The sequence below is a fragment of the Salmo salar genome, chromosome ssa12, assembly GCF_905237065.1.
Source record: "Salmo salar chromosome ssa12, Ssal_v3.1, whole genome shotgun sequence".
NCBI lineage: Eukaryota > Metazoa > Chordata > Actinopteri > Salmoniformes > Salmonidae > Salmo > Salmo salar.
In genome coordinates this window covers 36,812,547-36,838,513 of record NC_059453.1, presented here as the reverse complement: position 1 = coordinate 36,838,513, position 25,967 = coordinate 36,812,547, and the positions used below count along the sequence as shown (strand labels likewise).

The following is a 25,967-nucleotide window of genomic DNA, read 5'->3' as shown; positions in this document are numbered from 1 at the left end:
AAAAGTATCTGTAATCTAATTCCAATATTTTTTGCTGGTAACGTAATCAGTTACTCAAAGAGAGACAGAGAGAGAGGATAGTTGCAGATAGTCCTAGTGGTTTCCCGCCGAGTTCAATATGGCACCATCGATTATCACATTCTATAGGGCTTATTCAGATTGAAGAGAGTTGTAGCATAGTGACGAAATTACATAAATGATCTTATGTGGCAAAAGACCCCTGATCTTGGGTAAACAGTTTCTCTTTATGTAATTGTACTATGACCTCTGCTAAGAGGTCTGCACCCTTATGGCAAGGGTGGTATAGTGCACCTACCCCCCCACCTCAAATATTATGTTTTTGCCATTGAATAGATGTAAGCCTACATTACAGGAAAGTACATGTAAGCAAGACTGTTTTGTACAGAAATGCAGCTCATATGTGGTACACTACAGTGGCCTGCATAATTAGTTGAACAAAAATAGACATTTCTTTAGCCATATACTTATCTTTATTCATATCCAGCTTGCCTCCTTCATGTTAAACTGCTGGGGTCTATCTTCATTGACCATCTAAAGGGCTTTGTGTTTAATACCAAAAATTGCAACCATAGTTTAGTTTATAGACTGGGCAGATGATAATGGAATGAGGTCTACCAATGTGGATTGAGAGACATAGCCTACTGACATGTTCAGTTAATTAGGCCCTTATACCCATTTTGGATACCCAAATGGTCAAAACCATCTCCAAACTCTCAAATTCACCGCTCATCACTCACACAGACATAAGTAGGTTACATAGGCCTAGTAAACAGTAAATAACTTACATTCGAAAACCAAATAAACAATTCATTAATTGTGGGATCTCTCGAAATAGGTTAGTGGTCTTTTGTCTCCATCTGCTGGCAAACCAAGGACAATATTCAGAATAAAAAGAGGCTACCCAAACGACTGGTTATTTTATTTCGCATTTTATTTTGTACAGTTTGGCTATATTCCTCTACTTCTCATTCGCCTACTATGGGGCCATCGTTGCAAACGTAGAGTTGTTTATATTTGCATAACATTTAAGTAAAAAATAGCCTACGTTGAAATGCTGAAAAGCTGTGTAGACGCTTCTGTGAATAAAGGCTTTAAATAAGAGCATCCGGTTCTATATTGGCTTTACAAAATCCAATGTATCCAAAACAGACGTAGCCTATATTATGTGTAATAAATTGTAACAAATTATATTCTTGTTGTAGCCTATTCGTCTACGGAGTGTGACTGTAAACAACTCCATTTTCACCGGCGCACGCAGAGCCGCAGTTTGGCTTCATATAACCAAGTGCGTAAAAGTCCTTCCGCTAGACGAATTAGTTCCTTCTGATTTTGAATATTCAATTGCTGCATGTCTGAACAGATACACGCCGTGAATTACACAAAAAACAACCAATATCAGACTCTGGAACAGGCTTGAAAAATATTGTTATATATATCTGCGTTAAACCGTAATATACAAAACAATGTGGAGTAATACTGGACTGTGGCACAGTGTCACAGCTGCGTAGCTGTGGGAGTTATTGAAAAAGACAGGCTGTGAAAAAATATACATTGCATGTTTTTTTTAGGTATTCTCCTAAGGAGAACGCACAAATATACGAAAAAATGCCTGGAATGATGGATAAAGGGTCAGAGTATCTAGGAAAGGGACGCTCAAACGGAACAAAAAACCCTTCAAATGCATCGAATGGACATTTTTCTGATGAGAGTGGCAGTGACGACGAGCACGGTATAGCCTCGAACACCCCGTTTGCATGTCACACTGTACATGTATTATTTTGAACGCGAAAAACTGAAGAAAAAAATGTGTCTATTAATGTGCTATACACATTTTTCCTTATTGCAGATGTCGGAATGCGTGTGGGATCCGATTATCAAGCCAATATACCCGAATTTGATCATGGTAACGTTATGCTTGATCTACCTGACTGTATTCTGGTGGTAGCCTCGGTATAGGTTATGATAGTATATTTACATTCATCTTTTTACTTTACAACCCATAGTCAGCAATCTTTTATTTCAGAATTCAGCCAGATGTGTAGAGAATTATGGGCCCATTGAAATATGTTTGGATTATAGAAGCGTTTTGAAACACATTTCTATTCCGAGGCTACTATTGGTTTCCTTCAACTGAATTGGCTTTTTGTTGCTATCTAAACAATATTTTAACAACAATAAAGCAGAATCTTTAGTCCTGCATGTATTGCTTTAATTGCGCAGTTAAAATGACATTAAATATCACTCTATGAAAATTATGTTTTTTTTTTTTAAATGATGTGTTATATATTTTTCTGTAGGTTCTACCAAGTACAGTGATAAAGATAGTGGGGGAATGTTGGTGTGGTCTCCATATCACACCATTGTCGACCCAAAATGTAAGTCAGTTTGGTTTTCACAAGCATCTTATTTCTAAAGACAACCAAAAGTTGATTTTACTAAAATATTTACAAGTAGTTTAATTAAACTATGATTTTTCCCCACAGTGGATGAATATATTGCCATTGCAAAAGAGAAGCATGGATATAATGTTGAGCAGGTATGTCTGCTTTTTAGGATTACTAGACAAGTACATAGGGCCACAGTTACTAAGCTTTTTCACCAATGCAGAGAATCCACCTTATTTTTCAAAATCATATGAACTTTCAACAGAATTTCCAACCCTATTGAAGCATATTCACAATTTTAACATTCTTATTACATTTTCCAAGCCCCCGGACAGGCCTAAAATTTACACCGGTGTGAAAGCTCAGTAAATTTGACCCACAATGTATTAATAAACTACCACGACACGCTTAAAAATAACATATTCAAATGCTATTTAGGGGAATACCTACTCTATATATTCTAGTTCTGTTGCTTAAGCATTTCTGGCTCAGTGAAGCCCCATAGACCTGCCTGGTGTCCATTCTCAGTGGATTCCACTCGTTGCTGTCCCCCACAGGCATTGGGCATGCTGTTCTGGCACAAGCACAACATTGAGAAGTCCCTGGCAGACCTTCCCAACTTCACCCCCTTCCCCGACGAGTGGACCGTGGAGGATAAGGTGCTGTTCGAACAAGCCTTCAGCTTCCACGGAAAAAGCTTCCACAGGATTCAACAAATGGTAACATACATATATTAATATACAGTAGCTTTTATCTTTTACTTTAATGTGTGTCTGTATACTGTTCATACAAACATACACAAGCAGTCTGGATGAATATTGCAGTTGACTTTAAGGTCATTTACGCTTTAGCCAACATCTGCATTCACCTTGAATGCAATCTCTGCAAACGTTGGGGTGATTGCCTTTAAAAGGCACATTGTCGACAGTGCAGTGCACTTGTCGACAATGCGCCTTTGATTGAATCCCGGCTTTAATGTAAGTATAAACGGTCGATTGGCACCATTTTCTCATCTGTTGTAGTTACCAGACAAATCCATATCCAGTCTTGTGAAGTATTACTACTCCTGGAAGAAGACTCGGTCCAGAACCAGCCTGATGGACCGCCAGGCCAGAAAGCTGGCAAACCGAAACGCCCAAGATGAAAGGTAAGACTTGTAGCTCGCCTTACTACTGTCTGTGAAATTCCAAGTGGTCGGAGTCCAAGAATGATTGGCTTTTCTTGACATTAGTGATGAAGAAATGGAGGAAGCCAACCCCATCGAAGCAAACGATAGTGATTATGACCCAACCAAGGAGACGAAAAAAGAGGTACGTTATCTAAACTTTAGAATTTAAACTGATGGAATGGCAGTTGGGATATATCAAAAAGTGATAGCGGATACGTTTTTAATCAGTGACCAGCATTCACTTACAATGAGTAGTAGAGTAGACAGATGCCAAAGAAAATAGTGAAATAAAATGCAAGGTGTTATGATGTGAGGGGAAGGTTAGTGTTACAACATTAAGTAGACAAACACACTATCCAGGATACACTTCCACACTCCATCCCCCAGGGGGCAGCAGAAACCTTGTCCAGATGTTGAGCCTGCTTGATAAGCACATCAGGTGCTGCCAATTAGGGTGATCATCAGTCAGTGTCCTAGCTTGAAAGCTGTGAGGCTGCTAGTTGGTTTGGTGGCCATAAGGCCTTTCATTTAGTTTTAAATCATTAGTTTAGTCATGCTTGTTTGTGGTTTCCTTTTTGTATTCATTTATTTTCGTCACCATCTGGACAAATACAAATGCACACATTCAGGCTACAGACCATGTAACTAGGCCTAGGACCGCTAGATAAAGCGAGTGTAACAATATCCGTAGGCAAGTTAATGGGTTAGTAACAAAGGTCACACTTAAAAGGTACAGTAAGCGATGCATAAAGTAAACCGCAACATAGGGTGTCGATTTCGGCAACAACTAAGAGCGTTTGAAGCACAAGGCTAAACTTGTACATAGTTTTGGTTCCATAGCTATCACATTGTAGCAGTGGGAAGCGCACCCATGCACTAGAGTCCTGCATCGGGTTGGATATCAAATCAAACTTTATTTGTCATATACGCCGAATACAACAAGTGCAGACCTTACCGTGAAATTCTTACTTACAAGCCCTGAACCAACAGTGCAGTTCAAGAAGAGTTAAGAAAATATCTACCAAATAAACTCAAGTAAAAAATAATTAAAAGTAACACAATAACATAACAATAACGAGGCTATATACAGTGGATATCTGTACCCGAGTCAGTGTGCGGGGGTACAGGTTAGAGGTAATTTGAACATGTACGTAAGGGAGAAGTGATTATGCATAGATAATAAACAGCCAGTAGCAGCAGTGTACAAAACAAATGGGGGGGGGGGTCAATGTTATAGTCCGGTGGCCATTTGATTAATTGTTCAGCAGTCTTATGGCTTGGGGGTAGAAGCTGTTAAGGAGCCTTTTGGTCCTAGACTTCATGCTCCGGTACCGCTTGCCGTGCGAGAGCAGAGAAAACAGTCTATGACTTGGGTGACTGGAATCTCTGATAATTTTATGGGTTTCCTCTGACACTGCCTATTATATAGGTCCTGGATTGCGGGAAGCTTGGCCCCAGTGATGTACTGAGCTGTACACACTACCCTCTGTAGCGCCTTATGGTCAGATGCCGAGCAGCTGCCATACCAGGCGGTGATGCAACCAGTCAGGATGCTCACGATGGTGCAGCTGTAGAACTTTTCGAGGATCTCAGGACCCATGCCTAATCTTTTCAGTCTCCTGAGGGGGAAAAAGTTTTGTCGTGCCCTCTTCATGACTGTCTTGATGTGTTTCGACCGTGATAGTTCATTGGTGATGTGGACTAAAAGGAACTTGGAACTCTCAACCCGCTCCATTACAGCCCCGTTGATGTTAATGGGGGCCTGTTCGGCCCACCTTTTCCTGTAGTCCATGATCAGCTCCTTTGTCTTGCTCACATTGAGGGAGAGGTTGTTGTCCTGGCACCACACTTCCAGTTCTCTGACCTCCTCCCTATAGGCTGTCTCATCGTTGTCAGTGATCAGGCCTACCACTGTTGTCGTCAGCAAACTTAATGATGGAGCTGGAGTCGTGTTTGGCCACACAGTCGTGGGTGAACAGGTAGTACAGGAGGGGACAAAGAACACACCCCCGAGGGGCCCCAGTGTTGAGGATCAGTGTGGAAAATGTGTTGTTGCCTACCCTTACCACCTGTGGGCAGCTCTTCAGGCAGGAAGTGCAGGATCCAGTTGCAGAGGGAGGTGTTTAGTCCCAGGGTCCCTAAGCTAGTGATGAGCTTCGTGGGCACTATGGTGTTGAACGCTGAGCTGTAGTCGATGAACAGCATTCTTACATAGGTGTTCCTTTTGTCCAGGTGGGAAAGGGCAGTGTGGAGTGCGATTGAGATTGCGTCATCTGTGGATCTGTTGGGGCGTTATGCGAATTGGAGTGGGTCTAGGGTATCCGGGAGGATGCTGTTGATGTGAGCCATGACCAGCCTTTCAAAGCACTTCATGGCTACCGACGTGAGTGCTACGGGGCGGTAATCGTTTAGGCAGGTTACCTTCGCTTCCTTGGGCACAGGGACTATGGTGGTCTGCTTGAAACATGTAGATATTACAGACTCAGTCAGGGAGAGGTTGAAAATGTCAGTGAAGACAGTTGGTCCTCGCATGCTTTGAGTACAGTCGTGGCCAAAAGTTTTGAGAATGACACAAATATTAATTTCCAAAACGTTTGCTGCTTCAGTGTGTTTAGATATTTTTGTCAGATGTTACTATGGAATAGTGAAGTATAATTACAAGCATTTCATAGGTGTCAAAGGCTTTTATTGACAATTACATGAAGTTGATGCAAAGAGTCAATATTTGCAATGTTGACCCTTCTTTTTCAAGACCTCTGCAATCTGCCCTGGCATGCTGTCAATTAACTTCTGGGCCACATCCTGACTGATGGCAGCCCATTCTTGCATAATCAATGCTTGGAGTTTGTCAGAATTTATGGGGTTTTGTTTGTCCACCCATCTCTTGAGGATTGACCACAAGTTCTCAATGGGATTAAGGTCTGGGGAGTTTCCTGGCCATGGACCCCAAATATCGATGTTTTGTTCCCCGAACCACTTAGTTATAACTTTTGCCTTATGTCAAGGTGCTCCATCATGCTGGAAAAGGCATTGTTCGTCACCAAACTGTTCCTGGATGGTTGGGAGAAGTTGCTCTCGGAGGATGTGTTGGTACCATTCTTTATTCATGGCTGTGTTCTTAGGCAAAATTGTGAGTGAGCCCACTCCCTTGGCTGAGAAGCAACCCCACACATGAATGGTCTCAGGATGCTTTACTGTTGGCATGACACAGGACTGATTGATGGTAGCGCTCACCTTGTCTTCTCCGGACAAGCTTTTTTCCGGATGCCCCAAACAATCGGAAAGGGGATTCATCAGAGAAAATTACTTTACCCCAGTCCTCAGCAGTCCAATCCCTGTACCTTTTGCAGAATATCAGTCTGTCCCTGATGTTTTTCCTGGAGAGAAGTGGCTTCTTTGCTGCCCTTCTTGACACCAGGCCATCCTCCAAAAGTCTTCACCTCACTGTGCGTGCAGATGCACTCACACCTGCCTGCTGCCATTCCTGAGCAAGCTCTGTACTGGTGGTGCCCCGATCCCACAGCTGAATCAACTTTAAGAGATGGTCCTGCCGCTTGCTGGACTTTTTTGGGCGCCCTGAAGCCTTCGACACAACAATTGAACCGCTCTCCTTGAAGTTCTTGATGATCCGATAAATGGTTGATTTAGGTGCAATCTTACTGGCAGCCATATCCTTGTCTGTGATGCCCTTTTTGTGCAAAGCAATGATGATGGCACGTGTTTCCTTGCAGGTAACCATGGTTGACAGAGGAAGAACAATGATTCCAAGTACCACCCTCCTTTAGAAGCTTCCAGTCTGTTATTCGAACTCAATCAGCATGACAGATTGATCTCCAGCCTAGTCCTCGTCAACACTCACACCTGTGTTAACGAGAGAATCACTGACATGATGTCAGCTGGTCCATTTGTGGCAGGGCTGAAATGCAGTGGAAAAGTTTTGGGGGGATTCAGTTAATTTGCATGGTAAAGAGGAACTTTGCAATTAATTGCAATTCATCTGATGACTCTTCATAACATTCTGGAGTATATGCAAATTGCCATCATACAAACTGAGGCAGCAGAATTTGTGAAAGTTAATATTTGTGTCATTCTCAAAACTTTTGGCCACGACTGTACACGTCCTGGTAATCCATCTGGTCCCACGGCTTTGTGAATGTTGACCTTTTTAAAGGTCTTGCTCACATCGGCTACTGAGAGCATTATCACAGTCATCCAGAACAACTGGTGCTCTCATTCATGCTTCAGTGTTGCTTGCCTCGAAGCGAGCATAAAAGGCATTTAGCTCGTCTGGTAGGCTCGCGTCACTGGGCAGCTCGCGTCTCGGTTTCCCTTTGTCGTTCCTAATAGTTTTCAAGCCCTGCCACATCCGACGAGCGTCAGAACCGGTGTAGTAGGATTCAATCTTAATCCTGTATTGACGCTTTGCTTGTTTGATGGTTCGTCTGAGGGCATAGCGGGATTTCTTATAGGCATCCGGATTAGTGTCCCGCTCCTTGAAAGCGGCAGCTCTAGCCTTTAGCTCGATGTGGATGTTGCCTGTAATCCATGGCTTCTGGTTGGGATATGTACGTACGGCCACTGTGGGGACGATGTCGTCAATGCACTTATTGATGAAGCCGATGACTGAGGTGGTATACTCGATGCCATTGGATGAATCCCAGAACATATTCCAGTCTGTGCTAGCAAAACAGTCCTGTAGCGTAGCATCGGTGTCATCTGACCACTTCCATATTGAGCGAGTCACTGGTACTTCCTGCTTTAATTTTTGCTTGTAAGCAGGAATCAGGAGGATAGAATTATGGTCAGATTTGCCAAATGGAGGGCGGGGGAGAGCTTTGTACGCATCTCTGTGTGTGGAGTAAAGGTGGTCTAGAGTTTTTTTCCCTCTGGTTGCACATGTGACATGTGACCCACTGTTGATAACAAAAAAATCAGCTGGCAGGTGTAATGAAAAGTCTTTCAACCCGTGGGTCGGATCGCAGTTCAGAACAATTATATTGCAGGTCAAACGTTTTATTTCAAGATTTCTTTTACAAACCTAGGAGCTTGTTGAATTGTTGCGAATTCCATTATGTGAGCAGTGAGCCAGACAGCCTAGGGTAGCAGCAACACAGCGAGAGTGGAGCAGGGAACTGTCCATTATTTGTGTGGTGTTGAAACGTTCCTAATTTGTTCACATGCAGAGCTTACGTTTCCTTCCGCCACACAACAATACGTTGCCAAGTTTATTTTCCCTGACTCCTAGCTCACATAAAAATGGCTAACGTAACAGGAGAAATGGAAAGAAAGGTTATGATGGTGGATTACACCATCGTGGAAACAGGTGCTCCGTGAATGAAATCCGGTTTGGAAGGATTTTGTAGTCATTGTGGACAAGGAGGACAACAACCCAGTAGATGGATACACAGCCTGCAAAAGTGCAAGCAGGTATTTGTTTATGATAATTCAGTTATTTATCAATGAATAATTACATTAATTCAGGCTTTTGTTCATTTAGACCATACGCAAGCTACATAAAGTCTAAACCTACTAAATAAATGTAGCCTATTTTTGCAGCCTGTAGCTTATTCGATTCTGGGAATTGTTTCTTTCAATTAAACTATTTGATTATCTAAACAATATTGAATGTAAAGGTATTGTTTTTTATGCTGCCTATAGGCTTTAATTAGGTAAGAAGGTTAATTAGAAGGCTTTTTTCCCCAAAGCTATTTCAATTGTCAATGTGCGCTGCATCGCATTATGAATATAAGATAAGCCTATCGTTCTTAATTCATGGCATGGTTTTCTTTTATCCAAATGTTGAATAGATATGCAGACAAATTATTTCATGCAGGGAAGGGAAAAAACGTAATACTCTGGTCATGATTTTTGTAAAATAAATTGATGTTATTTGGAGGGTCACAGATCAGCTCTTGGAACAATTCTATGCTGGTGGTTCATGATGCGGAGTTAATATCTGGTGGGGCTCGGAATTGATGTGGCCGGCGCGGGCGGGTTCGGGTCCAAAGAATGTAGCTGTGCAGGACTCTACCATGCACATGTGCAGATACTCTTGTACTGTGAGAGCAAAGTCTTGCATTGCACTCATCTGAATATCAGTGGTGCTGCTCGTGGCAACATCATATCGCCGAGTCTGCTGTTCATGCTCCCAGGGGATTTTTCATGGATGCCTGATAAAGACCTAAGGGTCAAAACGTATCAATATAATCACCTGGGAGCATGAACAGCATTGTGCAGCGTTTCGTTTTTATTATACCTCTTAAAACATGCTCCCATGTACCATATGTCTTAACAATGACACAATTGATGTTACTAACATTATGACAGCTAATAGAAAGTGTACCCGCGCCTATCCAGAGCCACACGGAGCCCCAGCACCTGAGCTCCTCCAAGATTGGGCTCGGCCGACGGGAGCACCTGACGCTCATGCACCGGCACCACTCGCAGCGTTCCAAGTGCCGGCCGCCCAAGGGCATGTACCTGACCCAGGAGGATGTGGTGGCAGTGTCGTGCAGCTCCAGCGCTGCCAACACCGTCCTTCGGCAGCTGGACATGGAGCTTGTGGGCCTCAAAAGACAGGTGAGCTTTGGGGATTCTGGTTTGTCTCATTGCAGGGCAACCTGGGTCCTCAAGGTGCTTGAGTTGAGGCTTTTTCACAGTACATTTTAGTCATTTAGCAGATGCTCTTATCCAGAGCGACTTATAGGAGCAATTAATGTCCTCTTAACCGCTAGGCTACCTGCCGCCTTAGTGCTTGAGAATCTTTGGCTGTATCCTGAAAGTAAAAGATAAATACACAATCTAAATATTATATATATATATATATATATATATATATATATATATATATATATATATATATTATACAAACACAGTACCAGTCAAAAGTTTGGACAGACCTACTCATTCAAGGGTTTTTCTTTATTTTTACTATTTTCTACATTGCAGACTAATAGTGAAGACATCAACTATGAAAAAACACATATGAAATCATGTAGTAACAACTAAATAAAATATATTTGATATTTGATATTCTTCAAAGTAGCCACACTTTGCCTTGATGACAGCTTTGCACACTATTCGCATTCTCTCAACCAGCTTCATGAGGAATGCTTTTCCAACAGTCTTGAAGGAGTTCCCACATATGCTGAGCACTTGTTGGCTGCTTTTCCTTCACACTGCGGTCCAACTCATCTCAAACCATCTCAATTGGGTTGAGGTCGGTTGATTGTGGAGGCCATCTGATGCAGCACTCCATCACTCTCCTTGGTCAAATTGTCCCTACACAGCCTGTAGGTGTGTTTTGGGTCATTCTCCTGTTGAAAAACAAATAATAGTCCCACTAAGCGCAAACCAGATGGGATGGCGAATCGCTGCAGAATGCTGTGGTAGCCATGCTGGTTAAGTGTGCCTTGAATTCTATATAAATCACTGACAATGTCACCAGCAAAGCACCCCAACACCATCACCTTTCCTCTCCTCCATGCTTCATGCAGAGATCATCTGTTTACCTAATCTGCGTCTCACAAAGACACTGCAGTTGGAACCAGAAATCTCAAATTTGTACTAAAAAAGGACAGATATCCACCGATATAATGTCAATTGCTCGTATTTCTTAGCCCAAGAAAATCTCTTCTTGTTATTCTTGTCCTTTAGTAGTGGTTTCTTTGCAGAAATTTGACCATGAAGGCCTGATTCACACAATCTCCTCTGTTGATGTTTATCAGTTACTTGAACTGTGTGAAGCATTTATTTGGGCTGCAATATTTGAGGCTGGTAACTCTAATGAACTTATCCTCTGCAGCAGAGGTAACTCTGGGTCTTCCTTTCCTGTGGCGGTCCTCATGAGAGACAGTTTCTTCATAGCGCTTGATGGTTTTGCGACTGCACTTGAAGAAACTTACAAAGTTCTTGAAATGTTCTGGATTGACTGACCTTCATGTCTTTAAGTAATGATGGACTGTTGTTTCTTTGCTTATTTGAGCTGTTCTTGCCATAATATGGACTTTGTCTTTTACCAAATAGGGCTATCTTCTATATACCACCCCTACCTTGTCACAACACAACCGATTGGCTCAAACGCATTAAGAAGGAAAGAAAATCCACAAATGAACGTTTAACAAGGCACACCTGTTAATTGAAATTCATTCCAGGTTGGAAAAGCATTCCTCATGAAGCTGGTTGATAGAATACCAAGAGTATGCAAATCTGTCATCAAGGCAAAGGGTCGCTACTTCGAAGAATCTCAAATATAAAATATATTTTGAGTTTAACACTTTTTTTGTTTACTACATGATTCCATATGTGTTATTTAATAGTACAATATATACACAAAATATTTAATTGGGTGGCAGGTAGCCTAGTGGTTAGAGCATTGGACTAGTAACTGAAAGGTTGCAAGATCAAATCCCTGAGCTGACAAGGTAAAAATCTGTTGTTCTGCTCCTGAACAACGCAGTTAACCCACTGTTCCTAGGCTGTCATTGAAAATAAGAATTTGTTCTCAACTGACTTGCCTAGTTAAATAAAGGTGTGATTGTGATGTCTTCACTAAACTACAATGTAGAAAATAGTAAAAATAAAGAAACCCTTGAATGAGTAGGTGTGTCCAAACTTTTGACTGGTACTGTATTTATACACAAGTATGTGGACACCCCTTCAATTTAGTAGATTTGGCTATTTCAGACACATCTGTTGCTGACGGGTGTATAAAAACAGCTATGCAATCTCCATAGGAAAACATTTACAGTAGAATGGCCTTACCGAAGAGCTCAGTAACTTTCAACGTGGCACCGTCATAGGATGCCACCTTTCCAATAAGTCAGTTTATCAAATTTATGCCCTGCTAGAGCTGCCCTGGTCAACTAAGTGTTATTGTGACGTGGAAACGTCTAGGAGCAACAACGGCGCAGCCGCGAAATGGTAGGCCAAACAAGCTCACAGAATGTGACCACTGAAGCATGTAGCATGTAAAAAAGCCTAAGATCACCATGCGCATTGCCAAGCGTCGGCTGGAGTGGTGTAAAGCTCGCAGCCATTGGTCTCTGGAGCAGTGGAAACGTGTTCTCTGGAGTGATTAATCACGCTTCACCATTGAAGTCCGACGGACGAATCTGGGTTTGGCTTATTCCAGGAGCTACCTGCCCCAATGCATAGTGCCAACTAAAGTTTGGTGGAGGAATAATGGGGTTGTTTGTCATGGTTCGGGCTCTAGGCCCCTTAGTTCCAGTGAAGGGAAATCTTAACGCTACAGCATATAATTACATTCTAGATGATTCTGTGCTTCCAACTTTGTAGCAACAGTTTGGGGAAGGCCCATTCCTGTTTCAGCATGACAACACCCCCCTGCACAAAGCGAGGTCCATACAGAAATGGTTTGTCAAGATCAGTGTGGAATAACTCTTTTTTTTATTTAGCTAGTAAAGTCAGTTAAGAACAAATTCTTATTTACAACGAAAGCCTACAGGGGAACAGTGGGTTAACTGCCTTGTTCAGGGGCAGAACGACAAATCTTTACCTTGTCAGCTCGGGGATTTCGCTCTAACCACTAGGCTACCTATCACCTCAATTGACTGGCATGCATAGAGCCCATCAAACATCTTTAGGATGAGTTGGAACACCGACTGCATGCCAGGCCTAATCGGCCAACATCAGTGCCCGACCTCATGTGGCTGAATGGAAGCAAATCACCACAGAAATGCTTCAACATCTAGTGGAAAGCCGTCCCAGACGAGTGGAGGCTGTTATAGCAGAAAAGTGGGACCAACTCCATATTAATGCCCATGATTTTGGAATAAGATGTTCGACGAGAAGGTGTCCACATACTTTTGATTCATGTAGTGTATCAGCACTATTTAGTGCATTGTGTTCTAAGCATATGTACGGTGCCTTCAAAAAGGATTCACACCACTTGCCTTTTTCCATATTTTGTGTTACAAGGTGTGATTTCAAATGGATTTGTATTTTTTTTGTTGTCAATGATTCACACAATATACTAATGTCAAAGTGGAAGAAAGTTTTTGTATTTTTGTTAAAAAAGGTTTGCTTTTTATTTGTATTTATTTTATGTACCAATAGGTGACCTTCGCAAGGCATTGGAAAACCTCTCTGGTCTTTGTGGTTGAATCTGTGTTTGAAATTCACTGCTCGACTGAACGACTTTACAGATAATTGTATATGTGTGGGGTACTGTCGTGGAAATTCAGTACTGAGAGAGACTTGGTAATTTCTTCAAACAATCATCTTTATTTAATATTGATTAATTATTGCAATAATAAAACCGTCGACCCAACAGTCTTGACTGTTAGGCTGAGAGCCTCCCCTTTACAGACAATGCACAGTTTATATAGCGGATACCCAGAATGCTTGGTTCCACCCCTCCCATATAGATTGTAGGGCACCATAAGCCACTTTGGGTTCATCCGCCTCTGGTGCTTTCTCCCAGATGCCAGGATAATTAGGAATAGGGAGGCCTTTAGCCTGGAGGAACAGAACATCTCTATCTCGGTGACACACACCACATCTTATCTATGGAATGCCAGCTGTAGGTTTTTACCTAGCCATCATTTAATCAGTTGCCAGCCCCAGCTTCAAACAACTTTTCTCAGTTCACTACAGTATCAGTTAAGTAAATAATTGCGAAATATCCAACAAATCAGGTAAATATGTCATTTTTCTATCACGGTACAGAGATAAGGTAGTCATTAAAAAAAAAACATGTTAAACACTTATTGCACACAGGGATTCCATGCAACTTATTATGTCACTTGTTAAGCACATTTTTACTCCTGAACTTATTTAGGCTTGCCATATAAGGGGTTGAATACTTGGACTCAAGACAGTTCAACTTATAATTTTTTTATAATTTGTAAACATTTTCAAAAACATCATTCCGCTTTGACATTATGGGGTATTGTGTGTAGGCCAGTGACAAAGAAATCTACATTTTAATCCACTTTAAATTCAGGCTGTAACACAACAAAATGTGGGATGTGAGTACTTTCTGAAGGCACTATGAATTTATCACACAGGTTCAAAATGCAAAGCAACTGAACAGTGGTCTGAAACACAGGATGGAAGCGGGCATTGATGACTTCAGGCTGCCGGAGGTATGTGCCAAATGTTTAGATTTCAGTGAGAAAGGGACCTAGCAATGTGACATAAGTGGTCATAAGCTGTCATGACATTCACATCACTAAGACCTTACAAATGAAGTGCTACCAAAGAGATGAAGTCATTAGTTATGGATGTTTCTTTATTATGGTTGCTTATATGAAGTGAGTGACCTGTTGACTTGACATGTATTGCCACTTAGCTTCTACACTGAAAAAATATATAAAACGCAACATGTAAAGTGTTGGTCCCATGTTTCATGATCTAAAATAAAAGTTCCCAGAAATTGTTCATACTCACGAAAACCTTCTTTCTCTCAAATGGTGTGAACAAGTTTGTTTATATCCCTGTTAGTTAGCATTTCTCCTTTGCCAAGATAATCCATCCACCTGACAGGTGTGGCATATAAAGAAGCTTATTAAACATGATCATTACACAGGTGCACCTTGTGCTGGGGACAAAAGATGCAGTTGTCACAAAACACAATGCCACAGGTGTCTCAAGTTTTGAGGTAGTGTGCAATTGGCATGCTGACTGCAGGAATGTCCACCAGAGCTGTTGCCAGGTAATTTAATGTTCATTTCTGTACCATAAGAGGCCTTCAACGTTGTTTTATAGAATTTGACAGTAAGTCCAACCAACCTCAACCGCGGACTTGTGTAACCACACCAGGCCAGGACCGCCACATCCGGCTTCTTCACCTGCGGAAATGTCTAAGACCAGCCACCTGGACAGCTGATGAAACTCATCGTCCACACCAGGGTCTTGACCTGACTGCAGTTTGGCATCGTAACTGACTTCAGTGGGGAAATGCTCACCTTCGATTGCGGCTGGAACACTGAAGATGTGTGCTCTTCACGGATGAATCCCAGTTTCATCTGTACCGGGCAGATGGCAGATAGCATATTTGGCGTCATGTGGGCGAGCTGTTTGCTGATGTCAACGTTGTGAACATCGCTTCATGGTGGGGGGGGGTTATGTTAAGGGCAGGCATAAGCTACGGACAATTGCATTTTATCTATGGCCATTTGAATGCACAGAGATACCGTGAAGAGATCCTGAGGCCCATTGTCTTGCCATTCATCTGCCACTATCACCTCATGTTTCAGAATAATGCACGCAAAGATGTCGCAAAGATCTGTAAACAATTCCTGGAAGCTGAAAATGGCCCAGTTCTTCCAAGACCTGCATACTCACCAGACATGTCACCCATGACAGCATGTTCCAGTTCCCGCCAACATCCAGCAACTTCACACAGCCATCGAAGAGGAGTGGGACAACATTCCACAGGCCACAATCAACAGTCTGATCAACTCTATGCGGAGATGTTGCGCTGCATGAGGCAAATGGTGGTCACACCCGATACTGACTGGTTTTCTGATCCAAGCCCCTACTTTTTTTTTTAAGGTATCTGAGACCAACAGATGTCTGTATTCCCAGTCATGTGAAATTCATAGATTAGGCCCTAATTAATTAATTTAAATGTCCTGATATCCTTAGGAACTGTAACTCAGTAAAATCTTTGAAATTGTTACATTTATGTTTTTGTTCAGTGTATAATATCAGGTGTTCTTTGTCTGTTCTAGTGCAACCAAAAAGTTAATGCTCGCTGGACAACAGATGAACAGCTTCTGGCAGTTCAAGGTAAACCTACGTTCTTTGTGGGTTTGTTGTCGGCTCATGTTCTTGTCCATGGCCCGCCAGTCTGTTTACCTCGTGCAATTTCAGAATATTTGTTGTTTCAACAGGTGTCCGGAAGTACGGGAAAGACTTCCAGGCCATTGCCGACGTTATCGGTAATAAGACAGTAGGGCAGGTAAAGAACTTCTTTGTGAACTACCGCCGCCGTTTTAACCTGGAGGAGGTGCTGCAGGAGTGGGAGGCGGAGCAGGGAACTGGCACCCCCAACGGTGACACTGCCACCTCTGGCGAGGAGGGGAAGAACAGCTCCAACACCCCTTCTGGGAAGAGTACGGACGAAGAGGAGGAGGAGGTGGTGGAGCGTTCCTTTATTCCCCTAAAACCAAAAAAATGTACCTTCCCATAAACCCCTTCTGTGATTTCGTTATAGTTTGCTATGGGAGTTGGCCTCCCACAAGCCCCCTCTGCATGCAGGTTTTTACTCCAACAGATTTCTAACATTTCTAACATAACATTATAATTATTATAATGTTAGTTGCATCTGGACATTCCAACCCTGGGGGGGGGGGCAAAATGCAAAAAAACCTAAATTTCCAATACGCATGTGTATAATACACACAATTTATTATTCTACAAATTTACCATTGACTTGATAACTTGAAGAAATATCTGAATGTGGTTGATGTCAACGAATGGTCTTTTACTCCTTGCATGACGTGTAGCTTTAAGTATTATTTAACATATCATGAGCAGTTGTAGATGACCTTGCTATACAGTATTGAAAATAATATAATACTAATATATTTTAAACGAATACACTACATGACCAAAAGTATGGACAACTACTCATCGAACATCTCATTCCAAAATCATGGGCATTGATATGGAGTTATAACAGCCTCCACTTTTCTGGGAAGGCTTTCCACTAGATGTTGGAACATTGCTGCGGGGATTTGCTTCCATTCAGTCAAAAGAGCATTAGTGAGGTCGGGCTCTGATGTTGGGCGATTAGGCATGGCTCACAGTTGGCTTTCCAATTCATCCCAAAGGTGTTCGATGGGGATGAGGTCAGGGCTCTGTGCAGGCCAGTCAAGTTCTTCCACACAGATCTCGAAAAAACTATTTCGGTATGGACCTCGCTTTGTGCATGGGGGCATTGACATGCTGAAACAGGAAAGGGCCTTCCCCAAACTGTTGCTACAAAGTTGGAAGCACAGAATCTTGTAGAATGTCATTGTATGCTGTAGCATTAATATTTCCCTTCACTGGAACTAAGAGGCTTAGCCCGAACCATGGAAAAACAGCCCCAGACCATTAATCCTCCTCCATGGCTGTGTGCTCGGTTTTATACACCTGTCAGCAACGGTGTGGCTGAAATAGCCGAATCAACTAATTTGAAGGGGTGTCCACATAGTTTTATATAGATAGTGTAAATGCCTTTATGGCTACTTTGTCAATTAGCTAAGTAGGAAACACAATAGAACAGGTGCCAGGCTTATTTTCATAACCTGATATCTGTTTTGACTGCTAATGACATTTGTTAAACTGATCTTAAATCTGGTATTCCAACATGTCATTCAATGTCAAGACCAGTCAAGTGGCTATCCCTTCTGGAGAGCTACTGTACTTTTTCCATATTTTGTTACGTTACAGCCTTATTCTAAAATCAATTAAATAGTTTTTTTCCCCCTCAATCTACACACAATTGCCCATAATGACAAATCAAAAACAGGTTTAGGAATGTTTGCTAATTTATTAAAAATAAAAAACATATCACATTTACATAAGTATTCAGACCCTTTACTCAGTACTTTGTTGAAGCACCTTTGGTAGCAATTACAGCCTCGAGTCTTCTTGGGTATGACGCTACAAGCTTGGCACACCTGTATTTAGGGAGTTTCTCCCATTGTTCTCTGCAGATCCTCTCAAGCTCTGTCAGGTTGGATGGGGAGCGTTCCTGCTCAGCTATTTTCAGGTCTCTCCAGATATGTTCGATCGGGTTCAAGTCCGGGCTATGGCTGGGCCACTCAAGGACATCCAGAGACTTGTCCCAAAGCCACTCCTGCATTGTCTTGGCTGTGTGCTTAGGTCTTTGTCCTGTTGGAAGGTGAAACTTCACCCCAGACTGAGGTCCTCAGCGCTCTGGAGCAGGTTTTCATCAAGGATCTTGCTGTACTTTGCTCCGTTCATCTTTCCCTCGATCCTGACTAGTTTCACATTCCTTGGTGCTGAAAAACATCCCCACAGCATGATGCAGCCACCATGCTTCACCGTAGGCATGGTGCCAGGTTTCCTCCAGACATGGCGCTTGGCATTCAGGCCAAAGAGTTTAATCTTGGTTTCATCAGACCAGAGAATCTCGTTTGTCATGGTCTGAGAGTCCTCTAGGTGCCTTTTTGGAAAATTCCAAGGGGGCTGTCATGTGCCTTTTACTGAGGAGTGCCTTTAGTCTGGCCACTCTACCATAAAGGCCTGATTTGTGAAGTGCTGCAGAGATGGTTGTCCTTCTGGAAGGTTCTCCCATCTCCACAGAGGAACTCTGAAGCTCTGTCAGAGTGACCATGGGGTACTTGGTCACCTCCCTCCCTTCCCCCACGATTGCTCAGTTTGGCCGGGTGGCCAGCTCTAGGAAGCGTCTTGGTGGTTCCAAACATCTTCCATTTAAGAATGATGAGGCCACTGTGTTCTTGGGGACCTTTAATGCTGCAGAAATGTTTGTGTACCCTTCCCTAGATCTGTGCCTAGACACAATCCTGTCTCGGAGCTCTACGGACGATTCTTTCGACCTCATGCTTGGTTTTTCCTCTGACATGCACTGTCAACTGTGGGGCCTTATATAGACAGGTGTGTGTGCATTTCCAAATCATGATCAATCAGTTGAATTTACCACAGGTGGACATCAATCAAGTTGTAAAAACATCTCAAGGCTGATCAATGGAAACAGGATGCACCTGAGCTCAATCTCGATTCTCATAGCAAAGGGTCTGAATACTTATGTAAATAAAGTATTTCTGTAAAACATTCAAGAGACACGTTTTTGCTTTGTCATTATGGGTATTGTGCGTAGATAGATGAGGGGGAAAAAATATATTTAATCCATTTTAGAATAGCTAACGTTGGCTAGCTTGTAAATAAGAATTTGTTCTTAACTTACTTGCCTAGTTAAATAAAGTTTAAAATAAAACAATTGCTTGCTAGCTACTTCCAGACACAAATGAGACCACTCTGACCGTTTTACTCACCCTAGCAGAGCTGGTTAGGCAGTTTCAAATCAAATCAAATTGTATTTGTCACATGCGCCGAAAACAACAGGTGTAGACCTTACCGTGAAATGCTTACTTACAAGTCCTTAACCAGCAATGCTTTAAGAAATTAAGAAAAAAATACAAATAAATGTTAAGTAAAAAAATAGATAAGTAGAAAATAAAAGTAACATAATTTAAACAGCAGCAGTAAAATAACAAGCGAGGCTATATACAGGGGGTACCAGTACATAGTCAATGTGCAGGGGCACCGGTTAGTTGAGGTAATATGTACATGTAGGTAGAATTTTTAGGGCCTTCCTCTAACACTGCCTGATATAGAGGTCCTGGATGGCAGGAAGCTTGGCCCCAGTGATGTACTGGGCCGTACGCACTACCCTCTGTAGTGCCTTGCAGTCGGAGTCCGAGCAGTTGCCATACCAGGCGGCGATGCGACCAGTCAGGTTGCTCTCGATGGTGCAGCTGTAGAACCTTTTGAGGATCTGAGGACCCATGCCAAATCTTTTCAGTCTCATGAGTGGGAATCAGCTTTGTCGTGCCCTCTTCACGACTGTCTTGGTGTGCTTGGACCATGATAGTTTGTTGGTGATGTGGACACCAAGGAACTTGAAGCTCTCAACCTGCTCCACTACAGCCCCGTTGATGAGAATGGGGGCGTGCTCGGTCCTCCTTTTCCTGTAGTCCACAATCATCTCCTTTGTCTTGATCACGTTGAGGGAGAGGTTGTTGTCCTGGCACCACACGACCAGGTCTTTGATCTCCCTATTGGCTGTCTCATCGTTGTTGGTGATCAGGCCTACCACTGTTGTGTCATCGGCAAACTAGCATGTTATCCAGAGCATTGGTGACTAACTGTGCTGCTGGCAACAATTTAATTGCGCTTTTTTGCCGACATTTACTGACACCGGCCATATTCAATGGGTGTTGAGCGCTCGTAAATTCATTATTCTGCACTCTGGTACACTCAGACGAGAGTGCTCTGAAATCGGAGTAGATAGCCAGAGCGAATTTACGAAAGCACCCGAATGTCCAGCTAAGCATGACGGTAATAATCAAGTCAATAGACGTTCGGTAGTTATAGTTAGATAGCCTATAGTTAATATACTGGAAAGTTTGATGTATAAGTAGCCAACTAACGTTAGGTAGCTAACAGCATACCCGTACATACTGTTGTAATGATAAGCTATGTGGTTCGTAAGGACAGCGTACCTAACAAATTGCCAGCCAATATAAAGGATAAGGTAACTTATTTGAAAAGTCATTACTTTATTACATTGCTCAATATTTTCTTATCATTTGTCATAATTAGTTAAAGCAATGAATATGTATCCACTCTCGTTGTACTTCGACTGCATATTTTCTGCCATTTCCTTCAAATCTGGAAATGATGTGAAGCCACGGCCATTTCCTGAAGAATTGCATTATGGGCCCTAAAGTACGGAAATAGTGTCCTCTTCATATTTTGTGTATACTTCATATTTTGGCGAATTTAGTACGACATCCGGCAACTTTTGGCATACTAACTATACCCATACTATGACCAATAAGCATACTATATACTCAATTCACGTCACAAATAGTGCGGTTATTATGAGCATTCGAACACAGCTAATGTGTAAAAAGTCATGGGGTTTTGAATACTTTCCGAATGCACTGTATGCTGTAATGTATTGCCCATCTGTGTTTTGGTCTGAAATCCCAACTCACGCCTCTCTCTTCCAGGGCCAGGTGACCCCCTCGTCAGGCCCTTCTCCCGCTGCCACTTCCTCTTCAACTTTCCAAACCCTGGTGACATCGTCGGCTACCTCGCTCAACCAGCCGCCCCCGCTCCTACGGCCCTCCCTGCCGGCCACCCCGGCCCTCCACAGGCAGCCGCCCCCTCTCCAGCAGCAGGCCCGCTTCCTACAGCCCCGGCCCGCACTCAACCAGCCCCCCCCACTCATCCGGCCCTCCAACCCCCCGCCCCCGCGCCTCAATCCCCGGCCGCTTGCCCCGACCTCAGCCCCCACCTCCACAGGGTGCCCAGGCTCCAGCCAGCCGCCCCCCACCCTGGTGGGCATCCCATCGGAGACGCCGTCCTCCTCGCTGCACTAAGTGTGTGCAATGGCGAAGGAAGAAAACAAAAAAGTCGATGGTCGTTTTTTTTTTACTTGGTCGTTTGTTTCCTTGTATTTTTCTTGACAATGATCCGTTGTGTTCCTGAAAGTCGTCAATCGTTGGTTGTTTATGAGGAGATGATGTATATTAATGAGAAACGTAAAGCCGTTGTGAAGTTTTTAAAGTTTATGTATATTAGGTTAGGTCTTAGTTTTATTTATTTGAAATCACATAGTTTTTTTTATTCACTCATCTTTGGATGGACTTGCTTAGATGTTATGTATTGGTGATGTTAAAGATTTACTAGAAGTATTGGTCCTGTTTGAAAGTGTTCCTGGCTTCTGGTTAATGTATATTTTACAAACTGGCAAAATTTGCAAGTGGTATATAAACAAGGTATATTGAAGACACTATAATGGACAATACACCACTACTAATGAACAGGTGGCGTTGCCATATTTCAGTTCAATTGTTTGATTTGCTGTAATGCGTATTTGTTCTTTGAGCGAATATAGACTTATCTTTTATATAAGCATTATTTATTTTTCTACTCGGTGCTATGGACTCTAGACGGTCCAGTATAATAATAACCATTGTGTAAGTGCTCTTACGCTTCTAGGCCAACTGTATTTACGTGATTGAATTGATCTAAACTGGAAGAAACTGATTGAAAAAAATGATGAACCGGTTAATAAAATTAACTTGTTTAATGTAATATTAAGCTACGAGGAAGTCAATGTCAGTGAATCGATTGTTGTAGTCAGTGAGCCACATTTTCAGGAATTTGATATGTTTCAATGATTTTCATTTAAGATATATTGAAGAACAAAATGTTTGACTTCTGTACAGTTGTGTGTAATAATTTGTTTGCTTAATTTTAAACTGTCAAGATCATACCTAAAACTACGCTTTTTGATTTTGTTTTAACGGTCGCCCATCAGTAATTCCCAGTGTAAGATGAGGCATAGTATCTAACATATCCATTCAAATAATTGTAACATTTTGTTTTGTGTGTCCAGTTATGATCATTCGTTTTTTACCAAGTTTTGGAATTAATTAGTGCCGCTTCATGTTCAGGGGTTGAAAGATTCTGTAAAATGTATACAGTTGAAGTCGGAAGTTTACATACACCTTAACCAAATACATTTAAATTCAGTTTTTCATCATTCCTGACATTTAATCCTAGTAAAAATTCCCTGTTTTAGGTCAGTTAGGATCACGACTTTATTTTAAGAATGTGAAATGTCAGAATAATAGTAGAGAGAATGATTTATTTTATTTCTTTCATCACATTCCCAGTGGGTCAGAAGTTTACATACACTCAATTAGTATTTGGTAGCATTGCCTTTAAATTGTTTAACTTGGGTCAAACGTTTTGGCTAGCCTTCCACAAGCTTCCCACAATTAGTTGGGTGAATTTTGGCCCATTCCTCCCGACAGAGCTGGTGTAACTGAGTCAGGTTTGTATGCCTCCTTGCTCGCACACACTTTTTCAGTTCTGCCCACAAGTTATCTATGGGATTGATGTCAGGGCTTTGTGATGGCCACTCCAATGCCTTGACTTTGTTGTCCTTAATCCATTTTGCCACAACTTTGGAAGTATGCTTGGGGTCATTGTCCATTCGGAAAACCCATTTGCGACCAAGCTTTAACTTCCTGACTGATGTCTTGAGATATTGCTTCAATATATCCACATAATTTTCTTTCCTCATGATGCCATCTCTTTTGTGAAGTGCACCAGTCCCTCCTGCAGCAAAGCACCCCCACAACATGATGCTGCCATCCCCATGCTTCACGGTTGGGATGGTGTTCTTTGGCTTGCAAGCCTCCCCCTTTTTCCTCCAAACATAACGATGGTCATTAGGGCCAAACAGTTCTATTTTTGTTTCATCAGACCAGAGGACATTTCTCCAAAAAGTACGATCTTTGTCCCCATGTGCAGTTGCAAACCGTAGTCTGGCTTTTTCATGGCGGTTTTGGAGCAGTGGCTTCTTACTTGCTGAGCCGCCTTTCAGGTCATGTCGATATAGGACTCCTTTTACTGTGGATATAGATACTTTTGTACCTCTTTCCTCCAGTATCTTCACAGGGTGCTTTGCTGTTGTTCTGGGATGATTTGCACTTTCCGCACCAAACTACGTTCATCTCTAGGAGACAGAACGCGTCTCCATCCTGAGCGGTATGACGGCTGCGTGGTCCCATGGTGTTTATACTACCGTACTATTGTTTGTACAGATGAATGTGGTACCTTCAGGCATTTGGAAATTGTTCCCAAGGATGAACCAAACTTGTGGAGGTCTACAATTCTTTTTCTGAGGTCTTGGCTGATTTCTTTAGATTTTTCCATGATGTCAAGTAAAGAGGCACTGAGTTTGAAGGTAGGCCTTGAAATACATCCACAGGTACACCTCCAATTGATTCAAAGGATGTCAACAAGCCTATCAGAAGCTTCTAAAGCCATGACATAATTTTCTGGAATTTTCCAAGCTGTTTAAAGGCACAGTCAACTTAGTGCATGTAAACTTCTGACCCATTGGAATTGTGATACAGTGAATTATAAGTGAAATAATCTGTCTGTAAACAGTTGTTGGAAAAATTACTTGTGTCATGTACAAAGTAGATGTCCTAACCGACTTAACAAGAAATTTGTGGAGTGGTTGAAAAACGAGTTTTAATGACTCCAACCTAAGTGTATGTAAACTTCTGACTTCAACTGTACGTTCTCCAGAAATCCTGGTTGGATGATTTCCGGAACTTTGGGAACGTTTCTCAAATTTTGCCTAATCACTGCTAAGGAATGGAGGAAGAAATAGGCTAATTCACTACTGTACATGGTGACAAGCTTAAAATATGTTGAAATGCAAACCTAAATTACCTTTAAACCACTAATATACACCGACTCAATCTTTTCCTGTGGAAATAATGTGGCCAGAAGTAAGTATAATCATGAACATTGAGGACTTGCATTTTGCCATAAAAATACATGACATTCGCATGTTACCGTATGTTGTGTTTACTAGGCTACTGGCTTGCCATTATTTCAGGCTCTCTTTGCGCTTGCATTTCATTCAAGTGTCTTTCAAACATTTTTAATTTCCATGTCCCTTCTCGCACATTTATTTGGTTTGTCTTTGTCCTACTATATTGTCGATTTAAATTATTGTTTTCCAGCCTGCTTAAATTGAAATGAATATTGCCCAAAAAATATAGCATACTAGTGAAATCCCAAATATACAACTATAAATGTAGCACATAAATAAAAAAAATACATTTGGAATTGGTGCATAGTTTCCCTTTAATTGATTTGTCTACTTTAGCCTAAATCATTTTATCAGCATTCAGCATTGTTTCTGCTTTTTGATATGCCTAATTGACCATAATTTAATGGTTTTCCCATAATCATCAAGCCTCAATGTAACTGCTGTGAAATAATTCTAAACAAATGCTATGAAGTAGTAAAGAGCTAAATAGCATAGGTATATGTAAATAATACCTCCACACTGGGCACAAACGTCAGTTCGTCTAGTTTTGATTTACATTTGGTTTATTAGTCAAAATGTGAATGTAACTTTAAATCAAATGTTACTATGCCATTGGAATTAGGTTAAAGGGTGAAAAAAATGCCCTTACATTGACTTTTTGCAAATCCAATCAGTTTCACGTTTATTCATCATGGCATAGATTTATATTGGTTTAAATTACGTGGAAACGACGTTGATTCAACCAGTTTTGCCAATGAGTCGATTTCGCCATGCATGTAAAAACATCAGCTGTGCTTCTTGGTGGTCTTGACTTATTAGGCCTAGTGCCTACATGATTCTGTTATAGATTTGTTGTATTAAAAAGCAGTACCAATGTGCTCAACATTTCCAAATGTATGCATGTTATTTTCGACCACATCACATTGTCATATTCTAAAACCTTTAATATAGCTGTATTATAAGCACCACTCTGACGTTTGGGTTTGATAGAACTACTAGCCCCGTGAATTGTAGCCTATAGTTGTTATTTTCAAATACATTGTGATAATTTAAGAAACTTCTCAAATTGTTTCAACTCTCAATTTTCAACAAATACAATTTTAAACCTATGGATGCATAAAAATGGGACAATGTCTTCAGCATCCTGTTCCCGAAACGCTTCAGGGAGGCTATGCAAAATGCAAACCATACATTTTATTTTACCGCGTTTTAGGATACGATCATTTTTCAAGGGTGTGAACTGTGAACACAACATTAGTGCCATTACATTCACTTCCTGAAACATTTTCCGCTCATATAG

General features: G+C 41.8%; 1 protein-coding gene across 3 annotated transcripts; it reads left to right on the top strand.

The window, feature by feature from the left end:
* The first annotated feature begins 1,384 nt into the window (after window positions 1-1,384).
* Window positions 1,385-22,589, top strand: LOC106564802 (REST corepressor 3). Of its 3 annotated transcripts, none has more exons than XM_014131210.2 (12): window positions 1,385-1,750; window positions 1,868-1,924; window positions 2,319-2,396; window positions 2,505-2,557; window positions 2,963-3,124; window positions 3,428-3,552; window positions 3,637-3,715; window positions 9,901-10,152; window positions 14,604-14,681; window positions 16,272-16,329; window positions 16,434-16,501; window positions 21,312-22,589. In XM_014131210.2, the coding sequence occupies exons 1-12, from the start codon at window positions 1,627-1,629 to the stop codon at window positions 21,681-21,683; spliced, it is 1,506 nt and encodes a 501-aa protein (XP_013986685.1). In that variant the 5' UTR covers window positions 1,385-1,626; the 3' UTR covers window positions 21,684-22,589. The 3 variants fall into 3 exon arrangements, with proteins under 3 accessions (XP_013986685.1, XP_013986683.1, XP_013986684.1); XM_014131208.2 differs by having other exon boundaries at window positions 1,423-1,750; window positions 16,434-16,678; XM_014131209.2 differs by having other exon boundaries at window positions 1,492-1,750; window positions 9,931-10,152; window positions 16,434-16,678.
* The last annotated feature ends 3,378 nt before the right edge of the window (window positions 22,590-25,967 follow it).

Coding starts and splice junctions, on each gene's coding strand:
- LOC106564802 (XM_014131208.2), top strand. CDS start 1,627: ATGCCTGGAATGATGGATAAAGGGTCAGAGTATCTAGGAAAGGGACGC. Junction 1,925..2,318: donor TATACCCGAATTTGATCATG/GTAACGTTATGC, acceptor ATTTTTCTGTAG/GTTCTACCAAGTACAGTGAT. Junction 3,553..3,636: donor CGAAACGCCCAAGATGAAAG/GTAAGACTTGTA, acceptor TCTTGACATTAG/TGATGAAGAAATGGAGGAAG.